The sequence below is a fragment of the Megalopta genalis genome, chromosome 8, assembly GCF_051020955.1.
Source record: "Megalopta genalis isolate 19385.01 chromosome 8, iyMegGena1_principal, whole genome shotgun sequence".
Lineage (NCBI taxonomy): Eukaryota > Metazoa > Arthropoda > Insecta > Hymenoptera > Halictidae > Megalopta > Megalopta genalis.
Genome location: NC_135020.1, coordinates 20,055,466 through 20,083,345, shown reverse-complemented (window position 1 = coordinate 20,083,345; position 27,880 = coordinate 20,055,466). Strand labels below are relative to the sequence as shown.

The following is a 27,880-nucleotide window of genomic DNA, read 5'->3' as shown; positions in this document are numbered from 1 at the left end:
TGAAATCATGTTGTAACGTTCGGCTGGTTCTAAATTGCGCAGATAATGTAAATCTTCGATCCTAGAAATTAGTACTGACCGTGACACTACAATTCATTTATATAAAACACTCGACAGTAACTCGTACGAGAACTTAACGTAGGAACTTAGACAGCGAGCCGTAACAAATGTCTAGATATAAATAATTTAAGCGACGAATTGTGTCGGCGAATCACAATACATTTGGTATCCTCTCATTCTTCTTTTTCTGTATCCAACGAATATTTTCCTAGAATATTTCTCTATGTTTCGAGCGCCATACAGTATATGGCTATCTTGAGTTTAATTCTAAATCCCTATGTTAAGTAGCCGCATGAATCGACGATTACGAGAAAGGGCTCAATTTTGCAGTTTCTTGTTTCTCATCTTTCATTCATTTGACAATGACAGTAAACATGATCTGATCATACGAAGTCGGTAGTTTTGTTTGCGATTGATCGCGTATCCGCGTCGCGCAACACAGCAGAATTAAAAACGTGCGATCGAATTTGACAAAGAATTCAAATCCGTAAAAAAGAATGTTTTATATTTTTTTCGACTTTTCTTTTCTCAATAGATATATGTATGTACAAAGTGATGAGGGTGACATCAAGTTATCTCAATAAAAAGGGAATCGTTAATCTTTTTCTTTACGTTCCTAACTTGGAACAGATAAAAGACCCGATCGGTCAATCGTCTTCAGTTTCCGTTAAAGCGTCGTATGATCGCCGATCGGATCGGAGTTTCATCACGTAACTTGTCACAGATATATACAAATTCTGTTTTCTTCTTTTTCCTTCTTTTCGAGAACACAGTGTTCACAAACGTAACAGAAAGTCTGCAGTTGATCAATATACCGTCAGTGTTTGAGACATACCCGTTCGATTTTATAAGTTGGCAGTATGAGATAGTGTGTTTAATCTATATACGTGGATCGATCGTGGTACTTTCAGGAGACGATTTCACTTATACCGTCTCTGAACGTCTGTATCTCGTGTCGTAGGACGCATTTCTTAAATAACATAATCGGTATACATCGTTTGCTCCGACACAGAATCACGATATAGTTGCACACACATTGTTTCGTCATTTAGAAAAATACTATTTTACAAGACGAGGCGAATTCTCCCATATTCAACTTACAATGTAATGCATTCGAGCTCACGAAACTCGGAGATATACAAGCAAACACGTTCTACGTACAAAGATACATTCTCGCGTAGTTACCGACACGCACGCAAGCACGCACATACATACATATACACATACAAACGCACTGCAGTAGGTGGAATTGATTAAACAATACACAAACGCGCAATCGTACATACATACATACTCGCACGCTTTTCGTATAGTTTATTATAATTGTCTACTTTTGCATAAAGTATGTTAAGGAAAACTTCTAGAAATTCTAGAGGACACTGTGAATATAATGATATATATGTACATGTATGATAAAGACAGGACTATATAATCGAACGGACAGAACGTGCACAAATAAATTGTAAACGCGTGCGACAAGTTGCACAAAATTGTGTAATACTACATCCGATGGAATTTCTCTTGCAGCGACAATAACATTATAGAATAGTCTTTACATCGTATCAAACACGTGTATAGTCAAACCAGACAATCTCGTTCGACTATTTCAATTGTATAATACAACAAATTATGGATTGTCAATTTCTTCTTATTTTTCTCTTAATAATTTTCATATTAAAAACAGTGACCCGCGCGTGTGCAAGCACTCTGTCCATTCGAGTATACCTGTTTTCCTTATTGAAGATGAGACGTCATGTTGCAATGACATGAACATTAAAATTTACTGAATTACTGTGAGACGATTAGACTTAACCGCACTTTCAACCGTCATCGAATGTTTCTCACCCGGCCTGCCGGTTCCACGCATGTAGATTAAAAACGGTACCATATCTAGAATAATACATATCTAATAACATAAGTGCCGTCAATGGCAGTATACTTTCTGAATTATTATACCTTTATCGCATGGAAGCCGTAAAAATATTTGTGATACCTTACTGCCGTCAACAGAGTGTCTATTTCGAACGTCCGCATGTTTATAGTGCACAATAAATAAGCTCGATAACTATCGTTCTTATGCACTCGACGATGTGTCGTTGCATATTGTTTAAATTTCGAGTAGACACTGTTAATGACAAGGTTTGAGAACAAAATATATCCCTGATTTCGGACGGCCACTGGGGAGAAATTTAAACAACGTAACCACAATCACTCGATTTCTATCGATACAATACACTCATTAGAATTTCTCCGTACGCAATATTAGCGGCTACGATTCACTGTTTTTGGATACTAATACCCTAGAATTGGACGAAAGCACACGTGTATGTGCATTTACGTGTCCCAGAACTTCATGTGTACATAGCATATGATATTTCTTCTTAAGTATTATCTTTGCGAATTCATTCACGTTTTTTCTTTATTTTTCATTAGTACTTCAAACTTGTTTCTAGTAAGCTGATTTGCTTAGTCAAATATTCTATGTACATGTATAATCTTGCTGGAATAGTTTATCGTGGATTAATTTCTTTTCTGTGACAATCCCAAATGTGTAAGTGAAATATGACTTCATGGAATTATAGTCAAAAATATAATGTAATAATAAAGATGCGTATGTAAAAATCATTGACTGTTCCGAAACTAGTTTAAATATAAAATTTCAAAAGTAACTAGACAAATCAGTCACACACCACAATAAAGAAGACCAGCTTATACGAGTCAGAGGCTGAACCCTATTAGGTTCAAATTTACAATTCAAAAGTTTTTCAGTGTAGGATAGATAATTCTGTATCATTATGCTACACACAGGTACACAAGAAGGAATTATGTACACAAGATGACACATCCAAATACTAGTGATATTTGTAGTATGCTTTGAGAAAGAAGTGAAGCAACAGTATATCACGGTTCTTAAATATTGACAACGTATTACGATGATCACATACATCGCACCATAGAGTACACGACGACGAAGATGGCGAAATACATAAACAGTAGATGATGTACTCAAAGCGAGCTATGAACCAAGCAGGCCAATCCTGGATAATACAGCAAGTCCTCAGCTTCTTGGGTTCATTCCAACACTGGCATTTTAATCTTGCACAAAATTATGTAAACTCTTACAAGCATTTCTCACCCAGTGTTTAATGCATTAATTTTATGCACTTTCATCAACAGTTGGTAACCAAAATGCCATATTGGTACATGCTGATGCTAACATCATATATTTAGGATTAAATTGAATACATTGAACTGGTGCAGGATGATCACCGTTAAGCACGCAAACTTTGTATCCCGTTTCAGCATTCCATACATGCACTCTACCATCAGTAGATCCACTGAATACAAACTGTGAGTCGGGACTAAAGCTAGCTTCAATTGCAATTCCTTTATTGTTCAGATAACCAGCAAATGTCTGTAATGGTGTTCCATGAAATGCATCGATCAAACGAATGGTGCTACCATTTGTGGAAATCAGTATAGTTTTGCCATCTCTGCTGAACTTCAATCCTGTCCAGTCACACTCCTTTTCTTGTGATAATTTAAATGTAACAAATGGCCCCTTGTCAAAACTGCGCAAGTCATATAATTTAATGAACTCGGAATTGACACCTGCTGCAAAAATCAGACCTTCTGGATCATAGGCAGCAACTGGGCGTCCAGAAACATTCATAACACCATGACAATTAGGTGAACGTAAATCCCATAGTCTTAATGATTTGTCTAAAGAACCGGAAAGAAATGTGTCTTCTATAGGACTGATGCATAGCGACACAACTTTCTTGCTATGCCCTGGGAAGTATCTTATATACTTGTTGTCGTGTAGGCTTAGATAACGAATCGTATCGTCAATCTTAGTACTGCTGTGTATCGCGGTATTCTTCGCATGTGTGAAATGTATTAAATCTACACCATATTTTTTCGAATTGACTGTACGCACCTGAGTGCCTTTCTCACAGTCATATATCACGATCTGATCATCCTCTGAACAAGAGATCAAAGTATCTCCGTTCGGTGAAAAGTCAATGCTGTTTATGCGGTCGGAATTTTCACGAAAAACCTTGGCCACCTTGAAGCTCCTCACCACGTGGTCAACGAGCTTCATGGTGATGGACGGCGCGATCTCCCTCTCGTGCCGTCCTCTTAACCTTCCTGTTTCCGCAATGTCTTGCTCTTTCCTTTGGTATAGCTTAGGCGCCGAGGCGCAAACCTCCCGAGGAGGGGTCAGAGGTTCGACTATGTACCACTGTTATTCACCTCGCGAGAAAGAAAAAACCCGCGGGGAGTTCAAGAGGTCAACGAATCCAAAACGAAGTTGAAACTATTAGTCGATTACCCTTCAGTTACTGAATCCTACTTTTCTCAATACCAGCTTCCTTTTTTCTACCAATTCGTTTTACTTTAATCTGACAAAGGTGAATCCTTCAATGCCTTCTCGCTTTCCTACGAACGGACGCCGACGGCAGACTATCGTCACACCGAACGCTCAAATTCTGCCAACTGTTTAGAGAAACGGATGACGAATTACCGTGAACATTCTCAAGATACTGTATATTCGTACCGTGAATAGAGCTATCGATCTGCGTTGACGTCGTCGATGCAACGCCTTTCTAAGAGAAACTGTTTTACCGACAGATTCGAACGAAATTTAAACTTGAAATATTTCAAATATTTTGTGTTTGTATTCCCAAATTATATTGTTGATTGCGGATATCAGTGATACAAAAAATATTTATTTCATAAAATAATTCCAATCGTGCATGAAATATTTTCCAAAGTACAATATAAAAGAATTATATATCTGCATAGAATAATAATAAAATTTGAAAAGTATTCAAAGCTTTTACAGTGTATTATGGTTTTAAATGATAACTTAATTCCGTACTCTACTATGTACACTATTTTGATGAAAGCGGCACGAATTTGTGAATACAATAACTTGTTACAATGAAATCATCATTATATCTACCATTTCTGTTTGACCATGTTGACGATTTTTCATTTGTTTGAAACCTCCCTCATTTTGTCTACCTTTCTCTTTCGACAATCCGGAAGGCAAACTATGATCGGCAAAAATTTTGCTACAAGCTTGTGTTCAGTGTATTGAATTATAAGTTTATGACTAGAGACATTAGTATCAATAATAAATACATATTAAGCATGCTGTAATATTGGTACTCTCCTGCTATACATATCTAAAACTTTTAATAATATTCGTTAGAAAAAGCCTTCTGTGCTAAACATTCGTAAATGAAATAAAATGCTACAAAACTACGCGTCGTTAAATAAAATGTAAAAGAGCGATGATACGACAGGTATAAATACATTTTACGATTTATTACGGAACCATTTGATTTTTTCTTTTTTTGCAGCATAAAATTTCATACAATATCGGTATACTTAAAAAGTAATTCGACGTGAATGAATATTACATCCTTATGTGCAACTTCACTATACAAATTATAAACATATAAAATATGCAATATCACAAAATAACGTCTTTTCTCTCATTATGCCTTGTCAATTGCATAAAGAAGAAAAGTTTTTAGCTTTGCGAAATCATAATTAGACAGCACAAACATAGTTCTATATTAGTATAAAATATGAGTTAAAGTTCTGTTTGATTATCACTTTGACACTGTCAAAGGCATCGTTGTGGATTATTAGTGAAACAACATTAACTAGTTTTAAATACATAAGGCTTAAGGATTTTTAAGATTCTTTATCAACTTATATTACTTATACATATTCGTTTATTATCTTACTAGATAATAACTTTTGATTATATCAAACACATGCATAGTTGCAAATGCAATTTTTTTTCGTCAGTCAAGTTTTTGTTGATACTTATTTATTACATTTTCAAATAAAAACGGATAAATTTGTTAAAAAAAGATATAAACACTCTGATATATTAATCTCTTTTAAACCGTTTGTAAGATTGGTATCTGAATTTACATAATTTTAAAGCATCTTTCAAACTTTATCAATGCCAGTGATTAAAAATAATTATAAGTTTCTTCTATGTTTATGTGTTTTTTTATAGATTAGAGAATAAAAATTATATTTTGTGTAATGCACGTTTTAATGTGCGAACTTTAAATGCAGTTTATGCTATACTAAATTAAGCAAAACAGCAATTATTCTTGTTGAACTCATTACTCATTTTCTTGCTTTATCATTGAAAGTTATATATTAAAAGATTTTATAAAATTAAATGAAACATGTGCTTATAGTAATGACGCAATGTATCATAGTTACATAAAAAGTGTTTGATTATAATCATATGAAAATAGATTTGCCATTTTTGCAATTAGAAATAGAGATAAATGTTCTGTAATGTACTGTATCAAATTCAATATATTTACAGCCATTATATCCTCTGTTTTATTTGAACTATGCAATTTATACTACTCTTTCATAAATATAAGCTATAAAACATAAATTTTTACATCTAAATGTGTTATTGAAAAGACAAAATTATAAATACCACAAGATTGTATTTTATGTAATAACTGTACTCCTTTGTTCTCACTTATTACTATTATATTTTCTAAAACTGAGAGTAACTTTCGAAGTAAATATATAGCCTCAAAGTATTAAAGCTTAAGATTATTTTTTAACAAATATTTTCTTTGTTTTTATTTTGTAAGGCTGATGTTAATATTGACTGTCACTAGATTCCCATAAGTATGTTGTATACATATGTATATAGAAATCATTGAAATAATATAATTTATGATTGAACAATGATTTTCACGTGTTATTATAAATATTACATATAAACAAATGTCGAGACTTTTTAATTCATAAAATATTTGTGCAATAAATATTTTCAGATAATTGATCTTCTGGAATGTGAACAAGACATTTTATTTTTTAACCAAAATATTTCGTAATTTAAAATTAAAAATTAAATAAATGAAATAGAGTTGCGTAATTATCATACATCTATGTTTCCTTTATATATAATTTTTATATTTTAATAATCCTCTTTGTTCGTTGTAATAGATATCGAAAGCTCGTACTTCAAATCAACATTTAGTAAAATATATGACTAAATGGTTCAAAGCACTTTCACTACAATAAATAGTTTTTAGTTTCTCGTTTCTCATTCATTAATGACACAATATATATTCTATATATATATGTGTGTGTGTAGAGAGAAAGAGAGAGAGAGAGAGAGAGAGAGAGAGAGAGAGAGAGAGAGAAATAGATAGTTATATACATATATATACAGTTCCTAGTATCATGCCATTATATAAAGTTTGTTTTACAAAAATTACACCTGCAAAAAGGAATCAGAATCGTGACATTCATATATTGCATAGAAAATTAAATTAGCAAAAAATATACTTCCGTGTTCCACTTTGCTTTGTGTAATTGTTAGTTAACTATTAAATAGATCTATATAAAGAGAAAGCTTCAGTTCTGGCACGCATTATAATATGACAATTTTCTTTAAAGTTTATACTCCTTTCTTTATAACAATAACAACAACAATAACAATTACAGTACTTATTATAATTGCAATGTCTTATAATTATTGTTTCCTTTCAAAGACATTACTAATGATTTGCTTGCAAGGAACATATATATCATGGTAAAGAGCTCTGCATAAAGTATACTGAAAGTCACAAGGCGTTCAAAGTGATTGCCAATAAAAAATACAGTAGGTGTAAAAATTAAAGTCACCAGCAGCATAGGATTTATTATTAATTATTATTATATATAAATATTCAGCCACCTTCCCATTATTGTTTGTTCGTCAGTATACTTTACCCAAACCAAACCAATTACTTAGAAGACTGCTGCATAGAGCAATAATAGGTCCTTGATTGGTCCCTGAACCTAGAACTTGTACTTATGCTTAGCACCTTATTTTTATGTTTGTTAGAGTGTCACAAATTAAGAATGTAGTTAATGCAAAAAACAAAAGCGGCATTCATTTGTTTATATCGAACGAAGTTATAATAATATTTTTAAGCGTTGTAAAATTTTTATTTTTGTATATAAAGCTCAAAATTTTTTTATTATAAATTCTACACTGAACACCATTATAAGGATCTTAGCTCAAATTGTGACAACATTATCCAACCAGAATTGAAAACCAGATAGCCGATTTTAAAAATTCTAAATATCGGTAGCAAGTTGTGTTAAAACATGTAAAGTATAAATTGTATATCAATCGTGGTCTTTTTTAATTAAAAAAGGAGAAGTACTTGATTTTACAATATGCGTGTATAAGTAGGTACTATTTAAATTGACAATATTCATATCGGATAAAATATCGCTATTACAAATCAATTAATATTTTTGATTCTCAATTTCAGTGGCTCAATATTTTTCAGAGGTTCAGGGAAATTTATGACTGTGCTCAAGCAGTTACAGCAGACTAGATTTGTGTGAATTAGCACATTAATTTGAATTATAAATTCTTTTCAAAATTACACTGTTTACATTGCTTGTAAACAAATGTAAGCAACAAATTTTAGATTACTTCATAAATATGTTATATGTAAATATTACTTCATTCATATATATACATACATATACATACACATATTTTCATATATGTATATATATATACACATATATGTTTCAATATTTGTTTTTAACACTCGATTTCATATCATAGCCACTTATGTTGTATAATGTGTGCAATATTTTAATCTCAACTTTGCAATACTTCGTCTGTTTTTAAAATTACGATGTAAAACATTAAATTAAATTTTGTCGAAGTTTGTGCTATTTGTATAATGATTGTGCAGTGCATAAACGTATAATTGCTTAGTTTCTCAGGCCAATTGTTTATAGTTATGCAAATATGATTTCGTACTCACATTTTTCTTATAGAATATATACATCTATATTATTGCACATACGTATTATAAATGTGTAAACTTCAAAAGCATGTTCAAGTAATACTAAATGTCTTTAATCACGCTATCTATTTTGTAGGAAAGGCCTCGTAGTGCTAAGTGTAAGAAAAAAGTTATATTCATTAGTTTAATTTTCCTTCCAATGTTCGAAATTCCTTTCTATATCTTTCCACGAAATTATAGATCCATAGAAAGTTTCACCTCCTGCTACATTTGTTTTTTGTCCATAAAAATGCATAAAACAATGAACCACATTAATTCTCAAGATCGTTTCTGGGCCCACTTCAAATCATCCGCTCTTGGTCTGAAACCAGTGGACTTTTCAATTATGACTTCTAATATGTACCAAAAATGAAGTTTTTCTAGAGGCCAATTTAACCATCCTGTCGTAATGCAGAAATAAGTTTCATGTGGTGCGACATGGTGTACACGGTGATGTTTCCTGGGTAATATAATTCTGTGTTCTTGTAACCACACAACCCAAGCAGGTAGTCCAAAATATGTATGAGACCATTTATGTATCTGAAAAAAAATCTTCCATATTATTGCCATTATACCTCTCTATATTAACATTAAATCTATATAGTCAATAAAAAAGAATAGGAATGCTAAAAAAAAGAAAATTATTGACATACCGTAAATATTTTAATTGAAAATGAAGAGTGAAGTATGTAAATCTTACACAGAACGTTTATGAACCTGTAAAATCAAAACATTATGGAACATTGTATACAAATAGAGTAAGTTATGCCTAATACAACCGTATTTTTTGGTATATAAGGAAATGAAAACAGTCTTTAAAATAATTTTAGTGTTTTCTTTTTCGTGAAATATGTCAAAAACGACAAATAATATTTTAAAAAAAGTTGAAACAAAAATTACAATTAAATTAAATTTAAAAAAATATGTACAGTTTTGTAGATACAATAAACCGATGTAGTTTTTATTGCAATTTCTTTTTAATGCCATTTGATATTTTTAAGATACTTCGTGAAAAAGAAAATACTGATTTTTCAAGGGCTGTTTTCATCCCTTTAAGTCGCGTATCAGCACCAAAAAATATAATCCTATTAGACATAACTTACTCTACTTGTGTGTGCTTCCATAATTTTTGGATTTTATGGGTTCACAAACGTCCCTTGATAGTTACTCTTAGTGGAGTTAAAAATACAAAAAGATAGATTAGCCCAAAATTATCTGAATCAAATAAAACTATACATTTGTTAAGTCCTTCATAGTCTATATCTATATAAATTGAACTGTACTTCTGTGTAAAAATATTATGAACTTCTGATTTATTTACCTGATTAGTCATTGCTACGAAAATTGCAAGTAGAAACCAATAACAGGTGCACACAAACTTTTGCTGAATCTCTGACTCTGGGAGTGTTAAAAAATCCCATGTTAACTTACAAAGGAATGGTATTGTGACCATAAAATTATCACCGTTAGTTTCTATAAAGTCATGCCTCGTTATACTTGTGGGATCAATGTGATGCTCTCGAAAAGGCCTCAAAAAATTCTGTAAATAAATATATTCATGTTTAACAGCACATCAAATGATGTACATTATTAAATTAATAGAGAAGCTTTGTTACAATGTCGGTATTACAATTACATAGTTAGATTGGTCATAAGAACTCAGAAAAGTAAATGAAACCATTCATGTGCAAGTTATTTTTTAATAGATACTACTTATTATTTCTTTTAATATTTCCAAGTGTTGTTTATACCTTTCCTAAAATAGGAAGTTCTACAGAACCCCATGTATCGGCAGCCCAGTGGACAAAACCAGATCCGAAATCTGCTGTTACGATGCCACAAAACGCCGCTACCGCTATAGGGCTCAAGTTTTCAAATCGTAACCTAACGAGGATAAATATTGAATTAACCACCATAAGTGTAATGCAGATACCAACACAAATACACTCCTGCGTCCTTTTTCCTAAAACAAAAAGAAGATACATTAATAATATCCCAAAAGTATATAATTCAATTACTCAATATACATGTAGTACGTCCATGCAATCGCATAAACAAAGGAAATTACAATAGTGTCTTTATAAGTACTGTGCAGTATAGATGTAAAGATACATATTGTTGGACTACTCTTTATTTTTGCACACAAGCGAAGATTCCAAGGTGCGGCCGATGTATAGACGATGTTTTGGCAAGTATTGAAATCAGAAAACATACATGCAAGACGCGTACATGTCGCATGAATATTACTCTAGCGTTTTAATTTAAGTACAATCGTAAACATTAATTGTCGAAAAATTGTTAGTAAAAATGTTATATAAAACATTGTAACAAAATTTTCGAACCATATGCATTTATGACAAATGTGTCTGAACGGGTGATAAATTGAGTTTGATAAATAGGAAAATAATGGTTAAAATAATTACCAGTGCTGTAAAGATTTGCTAATTCTTGGGCGCCTTTGTGATTAGGACCCCATCTCGGTACAGTCCTGTCCTCTTGCGAAGTCGGTACCACCGAGTTGGCATTGGGATCGTCCTCGAGCATCGAATTCTCGTAGATCTGCCGTTCGGTTTTCACCGGCGCCAAAAAATTCGTTGCCATCGAGCACGCGGCCGAAGCCGCTTGACCCAAGTTCGCCACCTTTATTTCGTCCATAATGATTTCTGTTATTAATCCAACACGAACGATCGAAAAACATGCGATCTGTTTTCTTTTTTACAAATTGATGTTGTTTTGTTATACGTTTAAAATCATTATACAATCTCGTCACTGTAAATCTTTATAGGAAGTTTTCATGCTTTATCGAATAATTTGTTTACGCAGTGTGAGCGATCTTTTAAATTTTGCATGTAGAGATGGCCATAAAGTATTGCACATTATTCGGTGGATTTTTGTATCGTCTATCGTTCGATCCATTTGCCTTCTGCGCGATTTCACCCTCTCCAGTTATCGCATCATTATCGGCCGGTATCAACGATCTTGTTTCTCGTTGTACTTTCTGTCGTTTCTTCGCTTGAATTCCTTGTAACTGATTTCTCATACGACAAAATTTGTGCTAAAAAAATAATATATCTATTAATATAACGCAAAAAAGATTTGTAACATGATCTTGTCTGTTATTAGAATGATTGTCAAATAACAACAACTTTCTAATCATATAAAAAATGTGATAAATATGTTTAGCAATAATGTCTTAATTTCACGCATTTCCCAATCAGTATATTTAATGTGACATGTAATCAGGTAATAAAAGACCGATAAAACAAATAACAAAGACGATTCTAAATATCAGACCTTCCTCGTCTGATAACACTTGTCCCCAGTTCTGTATTTTTTGCTTGCCGCGTGAGCGATAGCGATATAGTATTCTAGAATACGTGACTAACAATGTAAATTTGTTTTAATCATTTATTCATTCGAACCTTATTGTCGAATTTCTTGGTTTTATATTTCCTAATTTTTTATAAAATCTCTGCTATCGGACAGTTAATAACAATAATACTGATTACCGTAATAGTCATAACGCGGAATGTTATAAACAGCTAAGTATGTACTTGGTATTTCTTATCTCCTTGATTTACCACACTAAGTCCTATCGCGGTTTTACTCGTCTGAATTACTAATAACTTTGTATTCTTCAATATGAATATTCGTTCGAGGTTGTGAGGACCCATTAGAAGAATTTAAATAAATTGAAAAAAAAAATGGTTTTAGCTATAATATTTTCAAAGCAGAACAAAGACAGCAATTCTCATATGTAAACTATTGAAACCGTTGAAAAGGAACACTATGATTTAAGTCTATGTGTGGGCATTAGCAAAGTAGGTTAATTTCGCTTTTGCACGAGCCTAAGGAACAATTTTGATAATATACCTAGTTTACCCTTGTTCCTATTTTCACCGTGCGTATATAGTTTACATCAATCGAAATAATTCAAAGGTTCTTTCGTATCGTATGAATGCTATTATTTATTTACTAATGCATACAATGTTAGTCACACGCCATGGGTAGACATACACGTGTTTAGTATCGAAAAAAACAGTCGACACGGATTTAAAAAAATTTATAAGTAAATAAAATCAAAATATTACAATCTCAATTACAAACGTAACATATATTGAAGGTAAACAAGACATCACTAATTAATAGACGACTTTATGATGTACACCTGTGCAAATGAATAATCTGTAACGTGGATTTTACTGCAACTATTGAACGAGAATTGTGATAACTGCAAACTATCCATTGGACAGTAGTTCGGTCGACCGCTGAATAAACTTGAACGTTCCTTTAAAAGGTATTGACTTTTTAACTTTTATATTGTATATAGATTACAAAATGTCTATCTATTACTGTCGCTGCTCGAAAATAGGTACCTACACGAATATTTTAAAACCGGCGTGCATGGTTACGTAGATGTATCTATGCACATACATAGAACACGCGTGCAACACGTGTACGTTTCTGTTCGAATATGAACGAAAACTTAGAAATTGCACACATATATACGAGAATAGGAAGATGTTGATCGGTTTGAAATTTGAATATATGAGGCTATGAAAACAAATTGAATATTACTACATGAAACAACTTCGAACGCATACCCATGAGATGGACGAAAGGAACAAGTATGAAGGCAGACGATGTTCACAGAACTCGAAGAATTTCTTGTTGTCTCCTTGCTCCGGCGTTATCCTGGTCGATGCATTGTCCAGCCATAAAGTCGCTGAATGTGCACGCTCAATTAGTCACTGGTAGGATCGAAAGAGACCTACGACGAGACACTATCGTACCTCGTACCGATGTAATACATACACATGTAAGAAAAGCACGCATGATGCACACATGCATTCGTATCGTTTCACGCACAAGTATTCTTCGTTGTCTTCTGCTTCGACCTCTCTCCTATCTCTATTTCTTTCGGATGTGCACTGCGAAATCACTACAGAAAGCTACGGAGTAACAGGTTCAGGTTTTCGTATATTTTTGTAAGTGATCAGCGAGAGAACGACGTTGTTGGCGTGAGGCAAGAATGGACAGTAAGATAGAAAATGTAAAAAAAGACGAACGATAAGTGGGAGGGAATCTCTGAAAAGGATCAGGGTGATATGGTGTCACGATTTGGCATTTAACTAAGCGAACTGTGCTTGTCTCACGATAGGATAGGCAGGAAAGTAACGAAGAGAGTGTAAAACCGGGGCGCTAGTTTCGCCATACGTTCGTTCGTGATTCTCCTCGGCTCTTTCTCTTTTCCTCAAGTTCACGTTGCGTGAATTCGCTGAGTCTTTCCTTCTCTTTCTTTCATGCGAACTTCCCTTCTGCAACCCCGCCTCGTTTCGTGACGAACGACCGGCGCCGCCTGACGACCATAGCTTGCGTCGCGTCGAGGTGCGTCGCGACGCTCTTGTGGCGCCGTCACACGGCTACGTATTTCCGATACGTTATTGTTTCGACTATATGTATACATATCCTAAAAATTTGAACGTGTTGAACGTTGCATTATACCAAATATTTCTTATTATATTTTAACAAGCTCTATCATTCGATCGTTTCTTCCTCATAAGTTAAAGCTGTTTGCTTAGACCTTCTAAAGTATATTCTACTTATAATTAGAGCTATTTTTTAGGGAAAACAAGTTGTCTCCTCATAAAAAATTAATTTCAATGTAAAGAAATCTGTTTTACCTAAATATATTCTTTATTTCAATGTCTAATTCTTTCTAATCTATCTCTAATCTCTAAACTCTAAACGATTGTAATTAAGTTCTCCTTTTTTACTCTTACAGAAATTAATTGTCTGTTTTCAATTATTAAAGTCATTAATTTAAAATATCTTGAGCACTTTCAACAATTTTATTTTTGGTATCTGAGTAATTTGATAAGTTTGATAAGATTCATAAGAACACAGTGTACTCACCAGGCAACATACTTAAAATGCTTCTCGTACTGATAAGTAGAAAATAATCGCTTGACAGTACTTGACGAAAATAATCGAACAGTTGAAAGTACAATTTGAGTACCATTCGTAATTCTGTGAATCTTATGTTGGATGACGTATATACAAATGTGCATTGAATCGTGCTAATTTTTATCGGTCGTTTGAGTTTTTAATTTCTTAAATCATAAGAAACAATTGTTTTGTTTGCTATAAATAAATTGATCCAAAATGTTAAATATGAAGATAAAATTTTTACTGTGCAAAAATATAAATTTCATTTTATGCATATTTTGTACTTGAATATATATTTTTTGGAAACAAGAGAAATATGCGAAGAAGTCCTATTTCGTGAAAATTACTTTTTACCAAAAGTACATCAAAATCGATGTTTGTCACTGTAGTATTGATTCTTGACAGTTTCGTCCATGAGTACATGCAATCGTCCTATTAAATTTAAGCTCACTTAAAGAGATAATTGACATCAACTGATATTCGTGTATTATGATGACAAAACGGGAGGATTAGCCTCTTGCTTCGGCAGTTTCAGACAGAGTCATCCAAACTGAACTGGATTTAATAAAGTAGTTCGAGACAGTTCTGTTTACGAATGGAATCTCTGACACGGTTGTTGGGCCTATATTGGGCCCACACGTATGACGCGTCAACCGTCAACTCGTGACTATGGTACGGAAGATGTATGTAGTAGGGGAAAGTGGTTTGCTTCTAGGAATAACTTCAGACTCACTTTGAAGGAGCGTGTCGTTCGATACCTTGTTCCTATTATCACTCGATTTCCGAATTCAAGGTAAATCGAATAGACTGTAAGGTTTTCGCGAAATAACAGGTATATTGTAGAAAAATAAAATTTGTGTGAAAATAGTAAACAAATAATATCTTTGTACGATGAAACTTTAATATACAATTTTCGTTTCAATAAAAAACTTCCATCTTGGCATTAAAAATTTGTTTCCATCTATTTTAATGTTGTAAGAATTTTTTCCTGATATCAATTGCACGAAAAGTACGTGTTTATGATTGTAAAACCACGGTCATGTACGTCACCTATGAAACATGCAACACAGCATGACCATTCTTGACTACATCGCAACAGCTCACGTTCTTTAAATATGTATGTCTGCTGCATGACACAATCTACTCTCCTAACGCATCACTACTTAATTTTTGGACATTTTAAAATTCTTTATGTACAACTTTTAACGCTAACTTCGATAATTCAAATAACTGATTGACACCACCGACGCAGTAAGTTACGTGCGAAGAAGGTGAAGAACCTGACATATTAATTCTTCAATAGTAAATAGTTGTGTTGTGTAAAAGTCTGGCATGACCCGAGAGTCCTTTAGACTAGGGCACGTGCCATCTGATGGAACGTTCATACTTTATTCAAAGGTGAATCGACCGAATAGCTAGGCTCTAAGTTTTTCATAAGTTATATCACGGTGATATGCCGAGCTACAATCACGTAATAGATAATAGCATTCACGATAACACGATACTGTATATAGGGCTATACGTATCATACTGGCAATTTTTTAAAGTTGGATTTCTTAAATGAATTACTGCTTTAATAGAATATTATTGATTCTTTATCGAACGCGTTCAATCGTTTAGACGATCATATTTATTTGCATGAACCATTTGGTTCGCTACAGAACTTACATAGAAGAACGATTACTCGATGTTTATATCTCAACGCGTGGAACAAGACTAATTTTCTTGTTTTCCTTTTCTTATGAAATTTCCAACCAATATTATTTTCTAGTATTTCGCGAGATCCTCTTTGTAATTTATCTATTTGAGGTTATCTGTTCTTGTTTTAGCCTTGTACGATCAGTTTAGTTGCCAAGTTACAATAATGCCAAAATAAACTCAGAAGTGCGAAACTTCGGTTGACATAAATTCTTAACCGTGATAAGCGTGGTCGGTACGTACGAGGGGCTGTTGACAATCACGTAAACAACTATTTCTCACGACGAATCCCGCCGTGCTGATAAAAGAAGCAATGTGTTTATGACGTTTACGTGGACATGGTGTTGTGTGATTTAACCATAATTATTGAGAAACTTGAGAAATCGTCCCGTAATGCGGACGTTAGATAAGGTACAACTTTACAATTAAGCGTGCAAAAATGAAGGTGTGAGATACGATCGTAGTGCAGAAAGACACCTACGTATGTACGAACTGATCCGGAAGACAAAATGAAGATGGCATCATTCGACTGCTTACGCAGAAGCTAGACCACTTTTATTTTCGTCAACGAACGTAGCAGCTATCGTCATCAAAAACGACAATTGTTATTTTATACTTCTTGCCTTACATAATCCTTGCTTATAATAAAGTCTTCCGAACGTGCCTAATAAACGAATGCAACAGCGATTAATATAGTTAACGAATCCGATTATACAGCAAATGTAACTAACAGTGAACAATATGGTATTCTTATATAAGTTAATCTAATTTAAACGTCTGATCCTCAGGAACTGAGTTCCTCATTCTTTATAAATTGCGTTAAATGTCATTATCCTTTCTCGTGTACCTGTTATTGTTATAACAGTTATCTATGATTTTATGCTTTCTCTAAAACTTTGGCAACAATTTACAAACCAATTCTACGTCCTGACTTTTATTGCATTAGGAATATTCACTTGGCGAATGTACAACAATGTTGCGAGGTCTCACTCTACGATTACGATGACAATATTTTCAAGAAACAGTGAGCACTATTCACATCATCTCACGAAGATCGACTGAGACAGTTGTTTAGAACTTACAATTCAAAATGTAGTTATGTATATCGTGATCAGTCTAGTTTTCCCTTCGCTTCGAAATACACTGAATCGTCTGTGCATGCGACAGCATAACTGTGAGTAAAATAATGCATAGCCGCCCTAGGTACAATGCACGACGTACAACGTGTGCCGCAATGACGAACCGCAAGTTGATATTTTTCGTCGTGGAACGAGTACATGTCGGTCATTCGTGGACTTGCGTGCTACGATATAATCGAAGTATACGAATCAGACGGTGTCACAAAACGTGGGAGAGTACATGAACACCTGACGTTTCGATTGTTCCGCATGTTTGTTGAAATGTGTATTTATGAGAGTGACCGTGACAAATGTCATTAGGGGTTGCTTGGGTTTGCAGTATTTAAAATTTTCATTTCAACAAAAAGCGATAGAATAAAGAAAAGAAGATTCAATGATTACCGAGACTTGGAAAACCCTAATATCTTCCAAGAAACTAACTTAATTTAATTTATCTAATTCAACTTAATTCAATTCAATTCAATTCAATTTATTTTATTCTAGTATGTACAATTTTCAAAAAGATATCAATATTTATTATTTATATTAAATAATTTACTCTTAATTTGTTACTAATAAATAATGACAAATAAATCGATGCAGCAAGCAGTAAACAGATAATAATAAATGAAAGAAATATTCAAGTAATACTCGGTAATAAATAGCCGGATGTATGTAACTATAAAACTGTTTGGCCATTTAATTAATTTTTTCGAGAACAAAATTTTCTACGTGTACTACTTACTTAATTTATTCTATACTTACAAATAGAATCATTTAATTAATTAATACGTTACTCTATTTTCTTAATTCAGACATTGTTAATAAATTCGTGGAATCGTAAATATTTTAACGTATATAAAAATGGAATCATAGAGTGAATTCATGATTCTAAATTCGTAACACACTCATCGAACTATTGTATAAAAATAGTTTCATTCATTGGTCGTACTATTATATCACAAACTTTTGTATGTCGGCCAAAACAGATTATTTGGAAAACGTGGGGGACATTTATTTTCAATTGCTTCCATAATGAATGACTACAACATCTAATACAAGTGTATTGAGCAAAAGTAATTGTTATTGTACATGTGTTTCTGAAAACAATCCTATTAGATAATGTTCAAGAAATAAGCGCGAAACATGGTTCTAATTACATATGTTAGTTATGGAAATATATTTTTTCTTTATCTATATATTTATATTTATACGTACATATAATATTCCACAGAATGTAATTAACAAACGCTCTATGGAAAACGTGAAATAATTAATATAAAAATTAAGTACTGAGTTTAATTTTTACGTATGGACACTAGCGAATGTACATATAACATTCACAGGAAAATGAGAGGGGATTAAATATTCCATATACACATGTACATACAGTGGCGGCAATTGAAAACCGATATAACAGTTTTAAAACTGAACTAAACGATTTGAATTCTTTTTAGATAAAAGAAGGATTAGTCTATTTGACAATGATGAACTGTAAATTTCTGACAGTTATCGATCGAAAATGTCAAAAATCGTGACAAAACTGCGATCTTTCAGCTCATATCAAGGTCATCTGATTTCAGTGAAATTTTCACCATGCACATAAATTACAGAGATCTACAAAAAGCATTTTTTATCTTTTATCTTTTTTTTTTCATTTCAAATAATAGCAAAATTTAAAAAAAAGTATTTTACTCATAATTTAGTAGACTAGTCCATCTGTCATACAACAAAAAATCAAGTCGTTTAACCCAGTTTTAAAAAAGTTTAGCGTTTTTCATGAATATGTTGATATATGTATATCTTAGACACAAGTTCGTTGAGTTTGAAGTCAAAGCTGGTCAAAATCTTACATAGTATTTTAGTACATACAGTAATTATACGGTTACACCTAAGTCACAATTAAGAAAATTGAATTTTGATTTTATAAATTAACTCGATTTTTATGAAATTTATTGAAATTTAAATATTTGTTCGGTATTTATTTTTCTATAGCATAAGTAATCTCGTTTAAAGATCGTACACTTACTGCTTCATTCCATAGTCTGCATTGAAAATGCATATGCTCAACAATACATTCTAAAAATTCATGATATGAATTAAGAATCAAATCGAATAATACACATATTGCATACCATTTACCAAGGTAAGTTGGCTATTCTAATTGAAACCGAAATTAATAAATAAAAATTTACAATATAACCTAATACAAATTTTTAGTGAGACATTATAGTGAGTGTTAATGCAATGAAACTCACCCTATTTAACGAGAATGACTCTATACTTTTAGTAGGAGAGGGTAATTTTTCATTTTCTGTTGCACTATTCCAACTTAATTTAAATATTACGATTAGTGCTACATGCTATGAAGCTGATATTAGTGAAGATGTTGGAAAGAAAAACATAGAATATCTATTGTATAATGGTCAGTACTTAAACAGCATACTATCGCTATCTATTTGTATAGTAATCAATTATATTAAGAATTCTATGCTTTTCTTTTTAGGAGTTCAAGTACTATTAGATGTTGATGCAACGAACTTAAAAAAAGATCCGATGTTGGCAACAAAATTATTTGATAAAATTATCTTTAATTTTCCACATGTGGGTGGTAAAATGCGAATAGAAAAAAATAGAGAATTGCTAAAACAATTTTTTATCAGTGCAACAGAATTATTAAAAAATAATGGTCAAATATTAGTTACTTTGTGCAATGGTCAGGGTGGCACATGCGTTGATAATCCACTAAGACGTTGGGATGATTCATGGAAAATTACAGAAATGGCAGCATATGCAAATCTTATATTGAGTACAATTGAACCATTCTCATGGTCATCCTTTCAAACTTACATAGTAACTGGATATCGTAGTTTAGATAAACAATTTCACTCTGAAAGAGCCTTAACTCATGTGTTTGTTAAGTCTGAGCCTCCAAGTGCACAGAACATTGCTCCCAAAAAGAAGATAAATAATATTTCTCTGCATAATGATCGTTTTTTATGGAAAAATATTTCTCAACTAATGAATATATCAAATACAAATCCATCGTATACGCATACATATACTTTTGATATAACTTTTAGTGTTAATGGAATATTTAATTCAGTTGATTTTTATATATTATTATACAATTTTGCAGGCTGTATTATTAGCGATATTAAATTTATAAGATTATATGAGTTTCCCATAGACAAAGTACAGAAAAGAACTTATAGAATAAGTTATAAATCTGACTGTCTTCCTTTATATAGAAAAAGAATTATTGATATTCATCAGAACTTAATTGCATATATTTTGGAAGACAATTTAAATGTTTCAGTTTCTAGATAATACTTTAAAACATAACTAAATGTATATTGAATTCCTTTTCATAGGAAAAATTCTATTCATAACTAAATGTAATTATATTTTGGCAAAGTTATATTTATTTTAAATAAAATAAATATATTATGCTTTGATTTATACAGATGAGTTACTTTCATCAAATAAAACCATTCATTCTACATCTTACTAGTTGGAAACAGCATGGTATGAATATACATAAATGTAAAAGTATAAGCAAAAATGTGTTTAAAACATTTTGTACCTCTAAATGGTTGCAAATTGAAGAAAATGTTCCTAAACCATTACGCAATATGAAGCCAAAGTCAGAAGGAAATACAAAAAAACAATTTCTTGATATGAAGCAAGTATGAAATTAATAACTTAGATTCAATATGGTGTTTATAAATGTTAACTCATATACATATTTAGATAAAAACTGTTGGAGGTAAAGGTGGCGATGGAGCAATATCATTTGCACATTTATGGTCTAATGACTGTGCTGGACCTGATGGAGGAGATGGTGGGCATGGTGGTCATGTAATTTTTCAGGTATGAAACTGACGTTTTGAAATATAAGTTATATTGATTTGAAAAAAAAAATTTTGCAGGCACAAGAAAATATCAAAGATTTTTCGCATTTAGACAGTGTTCTTACAGCCAAAGATGGAGAAAATGGTCAAGGTAGAGATTGTTTTGGAAAAAATGCTAAACATACCATAGTAGAGATTCCCATAGGTACTATAATACGAAACACCAAAGGAAAAATTATAGGTGATTTAAATAGCAAAGGATCAATGTTTATTGCCGCACGAGGTGGTGCTGGTGGTCATGGGAATACATACTTTAAATCTGATGTACACCAAGCACCAACCATATCTGAATATGGTGCACAAGGAGAAAACTTACAGTATGTGTTAGAACTTAGAAGTATGGCACATATTGGATTGGTATGTATAGACTATCTTTTAATATTCATATTTAGTAGTGTGGTATTTACATTTTAATAAAAAGATTATGTCTAAAAACTACATATTTTGAAAATACATTTTAGATTGGACTTCCCAATGCTGGTAAGAGTACTTTATTACGAGCCATAACTAGAGCCAGACCTAAGATAGCTGCATACCCATTCACTACTTTGAGACCACATTTAGGAATGATATTATATGATGATTATGAACAAATTGCAGGTTAATAATATAAAAATTTAAGATTATTCCTTACTTTGCCATAATTCCTATATTATATTTCAATTTTTAAGTGGCTGACTTACCAGGACTTATATCTGATTCCCATAAAAATAGAGGTCTCGGTATACAATTCCTTAAACATATTGAACGTTGCAAAACATTATTATTTATTCTTGACGTAACATCTGATAAACCCTGGATAGATTTTGAAACCTTAAAATATGAAATTTCACAGTTTAATGTGAAGTTAAATGAAAGATCGATTCTTATTGCTGCAAATAAGATAGATTTACCAAAAGCGAAGGTAAGATACATAATTTTAAATTTTAAAGAATAAGATGATATTTAAGGTATATCGTTTATTAATACAGGAAAATTTTGAAATACTTACAAAAAAAGTTAATTTACCAATTATACCAATTTCTGCTAAAATGGGTACAAATATATCTACTTTGTTAAAAGAAATAAGAATCTTATACAATGCACAGAGAGAAGAAGAGGAAAACATGTTGGAATATAAAGACGATTTTAATTAATTATACTATACAAAATTTATAATAAAGTTTGTTAATAAAAACAGTTATAGAAAACATTGGTTAGAAATAATTATGTTTTAGAGTTTTACAGCTTTCTCGCATAACTGAAAATTTTTTATTGTATCAATTATTTTTGGTTGATTTAGAACTGTAAGAAACCATCTATTCAAGTTTGAATATGGTTTTCTAGATGCCGCATCAAAAACATATTCGTATAGAGGTATTAGAGTAGTAAACATAGCAATGTCTGCAAGACTAATTCTTTCTCCTACTAAATAAGTTTTTGTAAAGAGTATATTATTTAATTTTTTCAAAGAAGAAAGGAGGTCTTCTTTAGATGTTTTAATGTTTGCCTTCATATAATTAGGTATATTCTCGGAAAGACACGGAACAACCCATCCAGAAACTGCTGGTAGAATATGATTATCTGCATAATTTAACCACTGTAAAATTTGAGTAAATGCAAAAGGGTCATTGGAACACCTCAATTGATCATTTGCTAAATAAAATGCAATTGCGTTGCTATCAAATAATTCAAAACCATTTCCTTGAAGCCTAATATCTCTAGAAATTTCGTCACTACTTTTATGTTGTGATACAACCAATTCTTTTCCACTATAATTTGCTACTATTTGAGCACGATAGTACTTCACACTTCCAATATTACCAAAAAGTGTTAAGTTGTCTTTTGAAATTTTCTGATGTACAACTGTTTCATCAGCCACTGATTTGTTAGCTGGAATTTCCTTTTTAATATCTGGAACTGAAAAATAATCGTTAGTAATTTAGATATAATACATTTATAATGTTCATTTATTAACATATTTTAAATTATATTTACCTGTAATACCTAGCTTTAAATTAGCAAAGTTTTTAGCTGTATGTATTAATTTATTTAAGCATGAAATATTAGTACCCGAAGCCTGAGCAGACTCGGGTTTTCCTCCACCTTTTCCTCCTATGAGGGGAGCAATTTGTTGGATCCATTCATTCGCTTTCAATCCTTTATTTATAGCAGACTACCATATTTCATAAAGAAACATAATCAATTTATATATATATATAATTTAATATAGTTGACTATTTTTAATCATTTATTTTACCTTAGAGGATGCACTAAGTGCAAATATCTTTTTAGCATCAGGATCTACACTAAGTAGTAATGCACTTGTTTCTGGGGACACAGCTTTTATCTTTTTTAAGGCAGAATCTAAAGCTTTTGTATTGCTATATGCTTGACAAACCTCAACCAAAACTGGACAACCAACATTTTGCTGAATTAATTGGTCAATGGTTTCTAATACTGAATTAGCGATTGCTGCTTTTGCAGCGCGTTCTTGATCGTCGAGTGTTTTCTTTAAATCTTTTAACATCTTACGCATTTTGTCCTATAAAAAAATAAAATATATACACCATACATTCGCGCATGTTACAAAACATTATAAATGTATACCTTTTTCCAACTTGGAATCATAGCACGTGAAACATCATCTGTTAACTCAACTATTTTTCTTACATACTCTTTTGAATTCACACTATTTTTATCAGCTAATATAGTCTTTTGAAGCTGGTCTAATTGATTCTGTAGCAACAACGCCTTTTTCTGAGCTTTCGCTGCTTCAGGACCAGTAAGTGCTACGATGCGCCTAATACCTTTAGCAATTGCTTCTTCGCTGGCTATAACAAAATCTCCAATATGCTCTGTGCAATGCAAGTGGCTAAAAAATTTTAATAATAAAGTCTTATATTATGAATTAATTTACTGTACTGTATAATCTAAATTTACTCACGTTCCTCCACAAAATTCCACACTGGTCTGCATTGCACAAGGACCTAAAGGATCCTTTTCCAAATCTTCAATCGGAACACCTAAGCTAACTATTCTAACAGGGTCTGGATATGTTTCTTCGAACATAGCACGTAACCCTTGTATAGTTTTTGCTAATGATAAACTACATTCTCTAGTATAAACCTTTTTCTTCTCTTTTACGATATTATTGATAATTTCTTCGACTTGTTTCACTTGTTCTGGAGTCATGGCACCTAGGGATAAATATTTGTAAACTATATTCGATAGCGTATTTTATTGTTAAAAACATTTTTCTTCTACAAACCTTTATTTGTAAAATCAAATCGGAGGCGATCTGGCGCTACTAGAGAACCCTTCTGATCAACTTCTGTACCCAATACTTTTCGGAGAGCATAATTAAGAGCATGGGTTGCTGTATGATTGCTCATTATAAGCCGCCTACGTGTAAAGTCTACATTTAAGTGAACTTTGTCACCCTTTCTTAGTACTCCTTGACCTACAGAACCAATGTGTAACACATAGCCGCCTCTAATTTGAACATTTTTTATCCGAACTTCTGTCTCCTAAAATAAAAAGTATCTATAAATATAATTATGTATATACACATCTACATATAAGCGATGTATTATTTACTTCATCATCAATCTTCACTATAAATCCTTCATCATATATTTGTCCGCCCTGCTCAGCATAAAAATTCGTTTGATCTAATAAAATTCCAACTTCTTCTCCTGATGACACTTCATCAACAAACGTTTTATTACATCTAAGAGCAAGTACAGTACCAGTACATGGAGCAAATTCATATTCTTCATACAGGTTATTATTCCGAACTGTGTAATTGTATTTCGGTAAGTCTACAGTGGGCTTAATTTCTTTATTTTGTAATTCAGTAATTGCATGAACATCTAAATTAATTTGATCATCCACCCCACCACTTTTGCTTTGAGAGATGAGCTAGTGCAGAAAAAAGATTTTTAATTATTCCGTAAGCAATGCATTCTAACTTGTATTGAAATGTATTTTATATAATACCTGAGCCTGCTTTTTTGCTTCTTCATAAGCTATCATATCCACCTTCAGGCCTTTTTCTTCTGTCATCAGTTGCGTTAAATCAATAGGGAAACCATATGTATCGTACAAACGCCAAGCAATATCGCCAGGGATAATAGTGGACGATTCTAATTTTGCTATTGTACGATTTAATAAATTACGACCACGCGATAAAGTTTTAAGAAATTGAGTTTCTTCTTCATTAATAATATCAATTATCTGCTGCGGATCTTTAGTTACCTCAGGAAAGATACCACCGAGCAGATCAACAACTACATTTACTAATGTTCCAAAAAATCCGGGCTTTGCGTTTAATTTTTCTGTCGCATAACGCACAGCGCGCCTTAAAATTCGTCTTAGTACATATCTGAATTAAAAATTATTATATTAATACATCTACAAATTACAACAACTGTTTGTAAATAATTGTATATAGATCACCCTCTGCCAGTATTGTCTGGTACACCGCCATCTGCAAGAGCAATTGTAAGAGTTCTTGCATGGTCAGCCAGAACTCTATATGCCATATCTATACCATCAATATCATCAGCACCAACTTTTCCTTGATAATGTGGTGCTCCTGTACCTTTCTGTATGGCTTCAAAAAGTGGTATAAATAAATCTGTGTCATAATTAGCACGTTTATTCTGAACAACCGATACTAATCTTTCCAAACCTAGACCACAATCAATATGTTTCTTTGGTAACAATTTCAAACTTCCATCAGACTCTCTGTGATAAAATATGATCTAGATAAATAAAATTTCTATCTCGCTCCATGCATTATAAATGACTTACCTATTAAATTGTATAAAGACAAGATTCCAGATTTCTAAAACATCTGGATCATCTTGATTCACTAAATGAGCTGCTTCTCTGTTACCAATACGATCATAATGTAGTTCACTGCATGGTCCACAAGGACCTGTTTCTCCCATTTCCCAGAAATTATCTTTCATATTTCCTGGCAAAACATGAGTAGGAGGTACTCTAAAAAAAAACAAAGAATTAATTGCATTATTGATCAAATAATACATAAATTTAAAAAAGCAGTCACTATCTGATTACCCCATTGATAGCCAGATATTTTTGCATTCTTCATCTGACTTCAAATGGTTCTTCTCATCTCCTCCAAAATAAGTTACATACAATTGGTCAGCTGGTAACCCTAATTTGGCTGTTAAAAATTCCCAAGCCCAGGTGCAAATTTCTTTCTAAAAAATAAATATTTAAAAGATAAAATTTCTATAATAAAGTACAGGTACTATAGACTTTAATTTATTTAGAATAGAATATGTATTCACTTTGAAATAATCTCCAAAAGACCAATTGCCCATCATTTCAAAGAATGTGTGATGGTAAACATCTTTTCCAACATCGTCTAAATCATTGTGTTTTCCTCCAGCTCTAATGCATTTCTGACTATTAACAACTCTTACATATTTTGACATATCACTGTTTGGATCCACAGTTCCCAGAAATATTGGTTTGAACTAAAATAAGTTATAAGAATTTCAGTAACTTGAAATTCTGCAACTCTAAGATTTGTTAATTCTCTCCTCAAGATTGAACTTATTAATAATATTTTATCAAGGATACCTGATTCATTCCAGCATTTGTAAAGAGTAATGTTGGATCATCATGAGGTATTGTAGAACTGGAGTGAACATATTTATGACCTTTGCTTTTAAAAAAGTCAATATAAGCTTGTCGAATATCTTTAGCAGTCATATCTTTATTCATATTGATACTTTCTTTTTCTTTTCCTAAATATGGTCAAAGTAATTGAAATTTCAACGGTAGTTACAACATATGGAAACAAACAATATCGTATGCGCAAATAAAACCACAAGATAATATTAACTGAGAGACTATATATTTATAAAATTGTTAAAAATTATTACGAAATTCGATATTTTAACTTACTTCAAACTAGATATGAAAATGTATAGCTTATCAAAACAGCTGGTTATACGGCAGTGCTGATCTGCTGATGTATTTCACAGAAGAAAGGGAAAAATAGAATTCAGTGCATGTGGTTCAAACCGGCACTGACACCTGAGAAAAAGAAATTGCTCTACTAATACTAGTATGTAGATGTAGCATCTACAGTACGTATGCATTCATACATTTCAGTTAAGTTCTATGTACACATATGTATATATAAATATTTCGCCATACATTATATGTATGTATGCATGTATATATGAATGTGTGCATGTATGATGATTTCCATCATATGTACCCACTCGCTACATGCGTGCGGCGCAGGCGCATC

The 27,880-nt window shown here is 32.2% G+C and overlaps 4 protein-coding genes across 20 annotated transcripts; 1 reads left to right on the top strand and 3 right to left on the bottom strand.

The window, feature by feature from the left end:
* Positions 1-544: 544 nt before the first annotated feature.
* Wdr82 (WD repeat domain 82) lies at positions 545-4,590 on the bottom strand. The gene has a single exon (XM_033477394.2). The coding sequence runs from the start codon at positions 4,163-4,165 to the stop codon at positions 3,218-3,220; it is 948 nt and encodes a 315-aa protein (XP_033333285.1). The 5' UTR covers positions 4,166-4,590; the 3' UTR covers positions 545-3,217.
* Positions 4,591-5,382: 792 nt separating this feature from the next.
* Positions 5,383-17,793, bottom strand: Kua (Plasmanylethanolamine desaturase Kua). 7 transcript variants are annotated; one of them, XM_033477388.2, is made up of 8 exons: positions 17,654-17,793; positions 14,841-17,235; positions 13,740-14,394; positions 13,529-13,650; positions 11,348-11,979; positions 10,676-10,887; positions 10,246-10,464; positions 5,383-9,464 (listed from the first exon to the last, which is right to left on the bottom strand). In XM_033477388.2, exons 5-8 carry the CDS (start codon positions 11,577-11,579, stop codon positions 9,204-9,206), a joined length of 924 nt encoding a protein of 307 aa, XP_033333279.1. In that variant the 5' UTR covers positions 11,580-11,979; positions 13,529-13,650; positions 13,740-14,394; positions 14,841-17,235; positions 17,654-17,793; the 3' UTR covers positions 5,383-9,203. The 7 variants fall into 7 exon arrangements, with proteins under 7 accessions (XP_033333279.1, XP_076380115.1, XP_076380116.1 ...); XM_076524000.1 differs by having other exon boundaries at positions 17,053-17,235; XM_076524001.1 differs by having other exon boundaries at positions 13,740-13,876; positions 17,053-17,235.
* On the top strand, positions 17,776-22,793 carry LOC117224438 (mitochondrial ribosome-associated GTPase 2). 11 transcript variants are annotated; one of them, XM_076523985.1, is made up of 9 exons: positions 17,776-19,666; positions 19,734-19,835; positions 19,910-20,114; positions 20,196-21,378; positions 21,443-21,562; positions 21,622-21,960; positions 22,065-22,203; positions 22,275-22,507; positions 22,575-22,793. In XM_076523985.1, the coding sequence occupies exons 4-9, from the start codon at positions 21,157-21,159 to the stop codon at positions 22,737-22,739; spliced, it is 1,218 nt and encodes a 405-aa protein (XP_076380100.1). In that variant the 5' UTR covers positions 17,776-19,666; positions 19,734-19,835; positions 19,910-20,114; positions 20,196-21,156; the 3' UTR covers positions 22,740-22,793. The 11 variants fall into 11 exon arrangements, with proteins under 11 accessions (XP_076380100.1, XP_076380099.1, XP_076380108.1 ...); XM_076523984.1 differs by having other exon boundaries at positions 17,776-19,835; positions 20,196-21,087; positions 21,157-21,378; XM_076523993.1 differs by having other exon boundaries at positions 17,776-19,835; positions 21,443-21,533; positions 21,671-21,694; positions 21,785-21,960.
* Positions 22,713-27,730, bottom strand: AlaRS (alanine--tRNA ligase, cytoplasmic). The gene is made up of 14 exons (XM_033477391.2): positions 27,529-27,730; positions 27,202-27,368; positions 26,907-27,095; positions 26,671-26,816; positions 26,401-26,592; positions 26,044-26,334; positions 25,585-25,969; positions 25,183-25,506; positions 24,854-25,112; positions 24,530-24,782; positions 24,193-24,457; positions 23,843-24,127; positions 23,581-23,758; positions 22,713-23,502 (listed from the first exon to the last, which is right to left on the bottom strand). The coding sequence occupies exons 2-14, from the start codon at positions 27,343-27,345 to the stop codon at positions 22,817-22,819; spliced, it is 3,597 nt and encodes a 1,198-aa protein (XP_033333282.2). The 5' UTR covers positions 27,346-27,368; positions 27,529-27,730; the 3' UTR covers positions 22,713-22,816.
* Between the last annotated feature and the right edge of the window lie 150 nt (positions 27,731-27,880).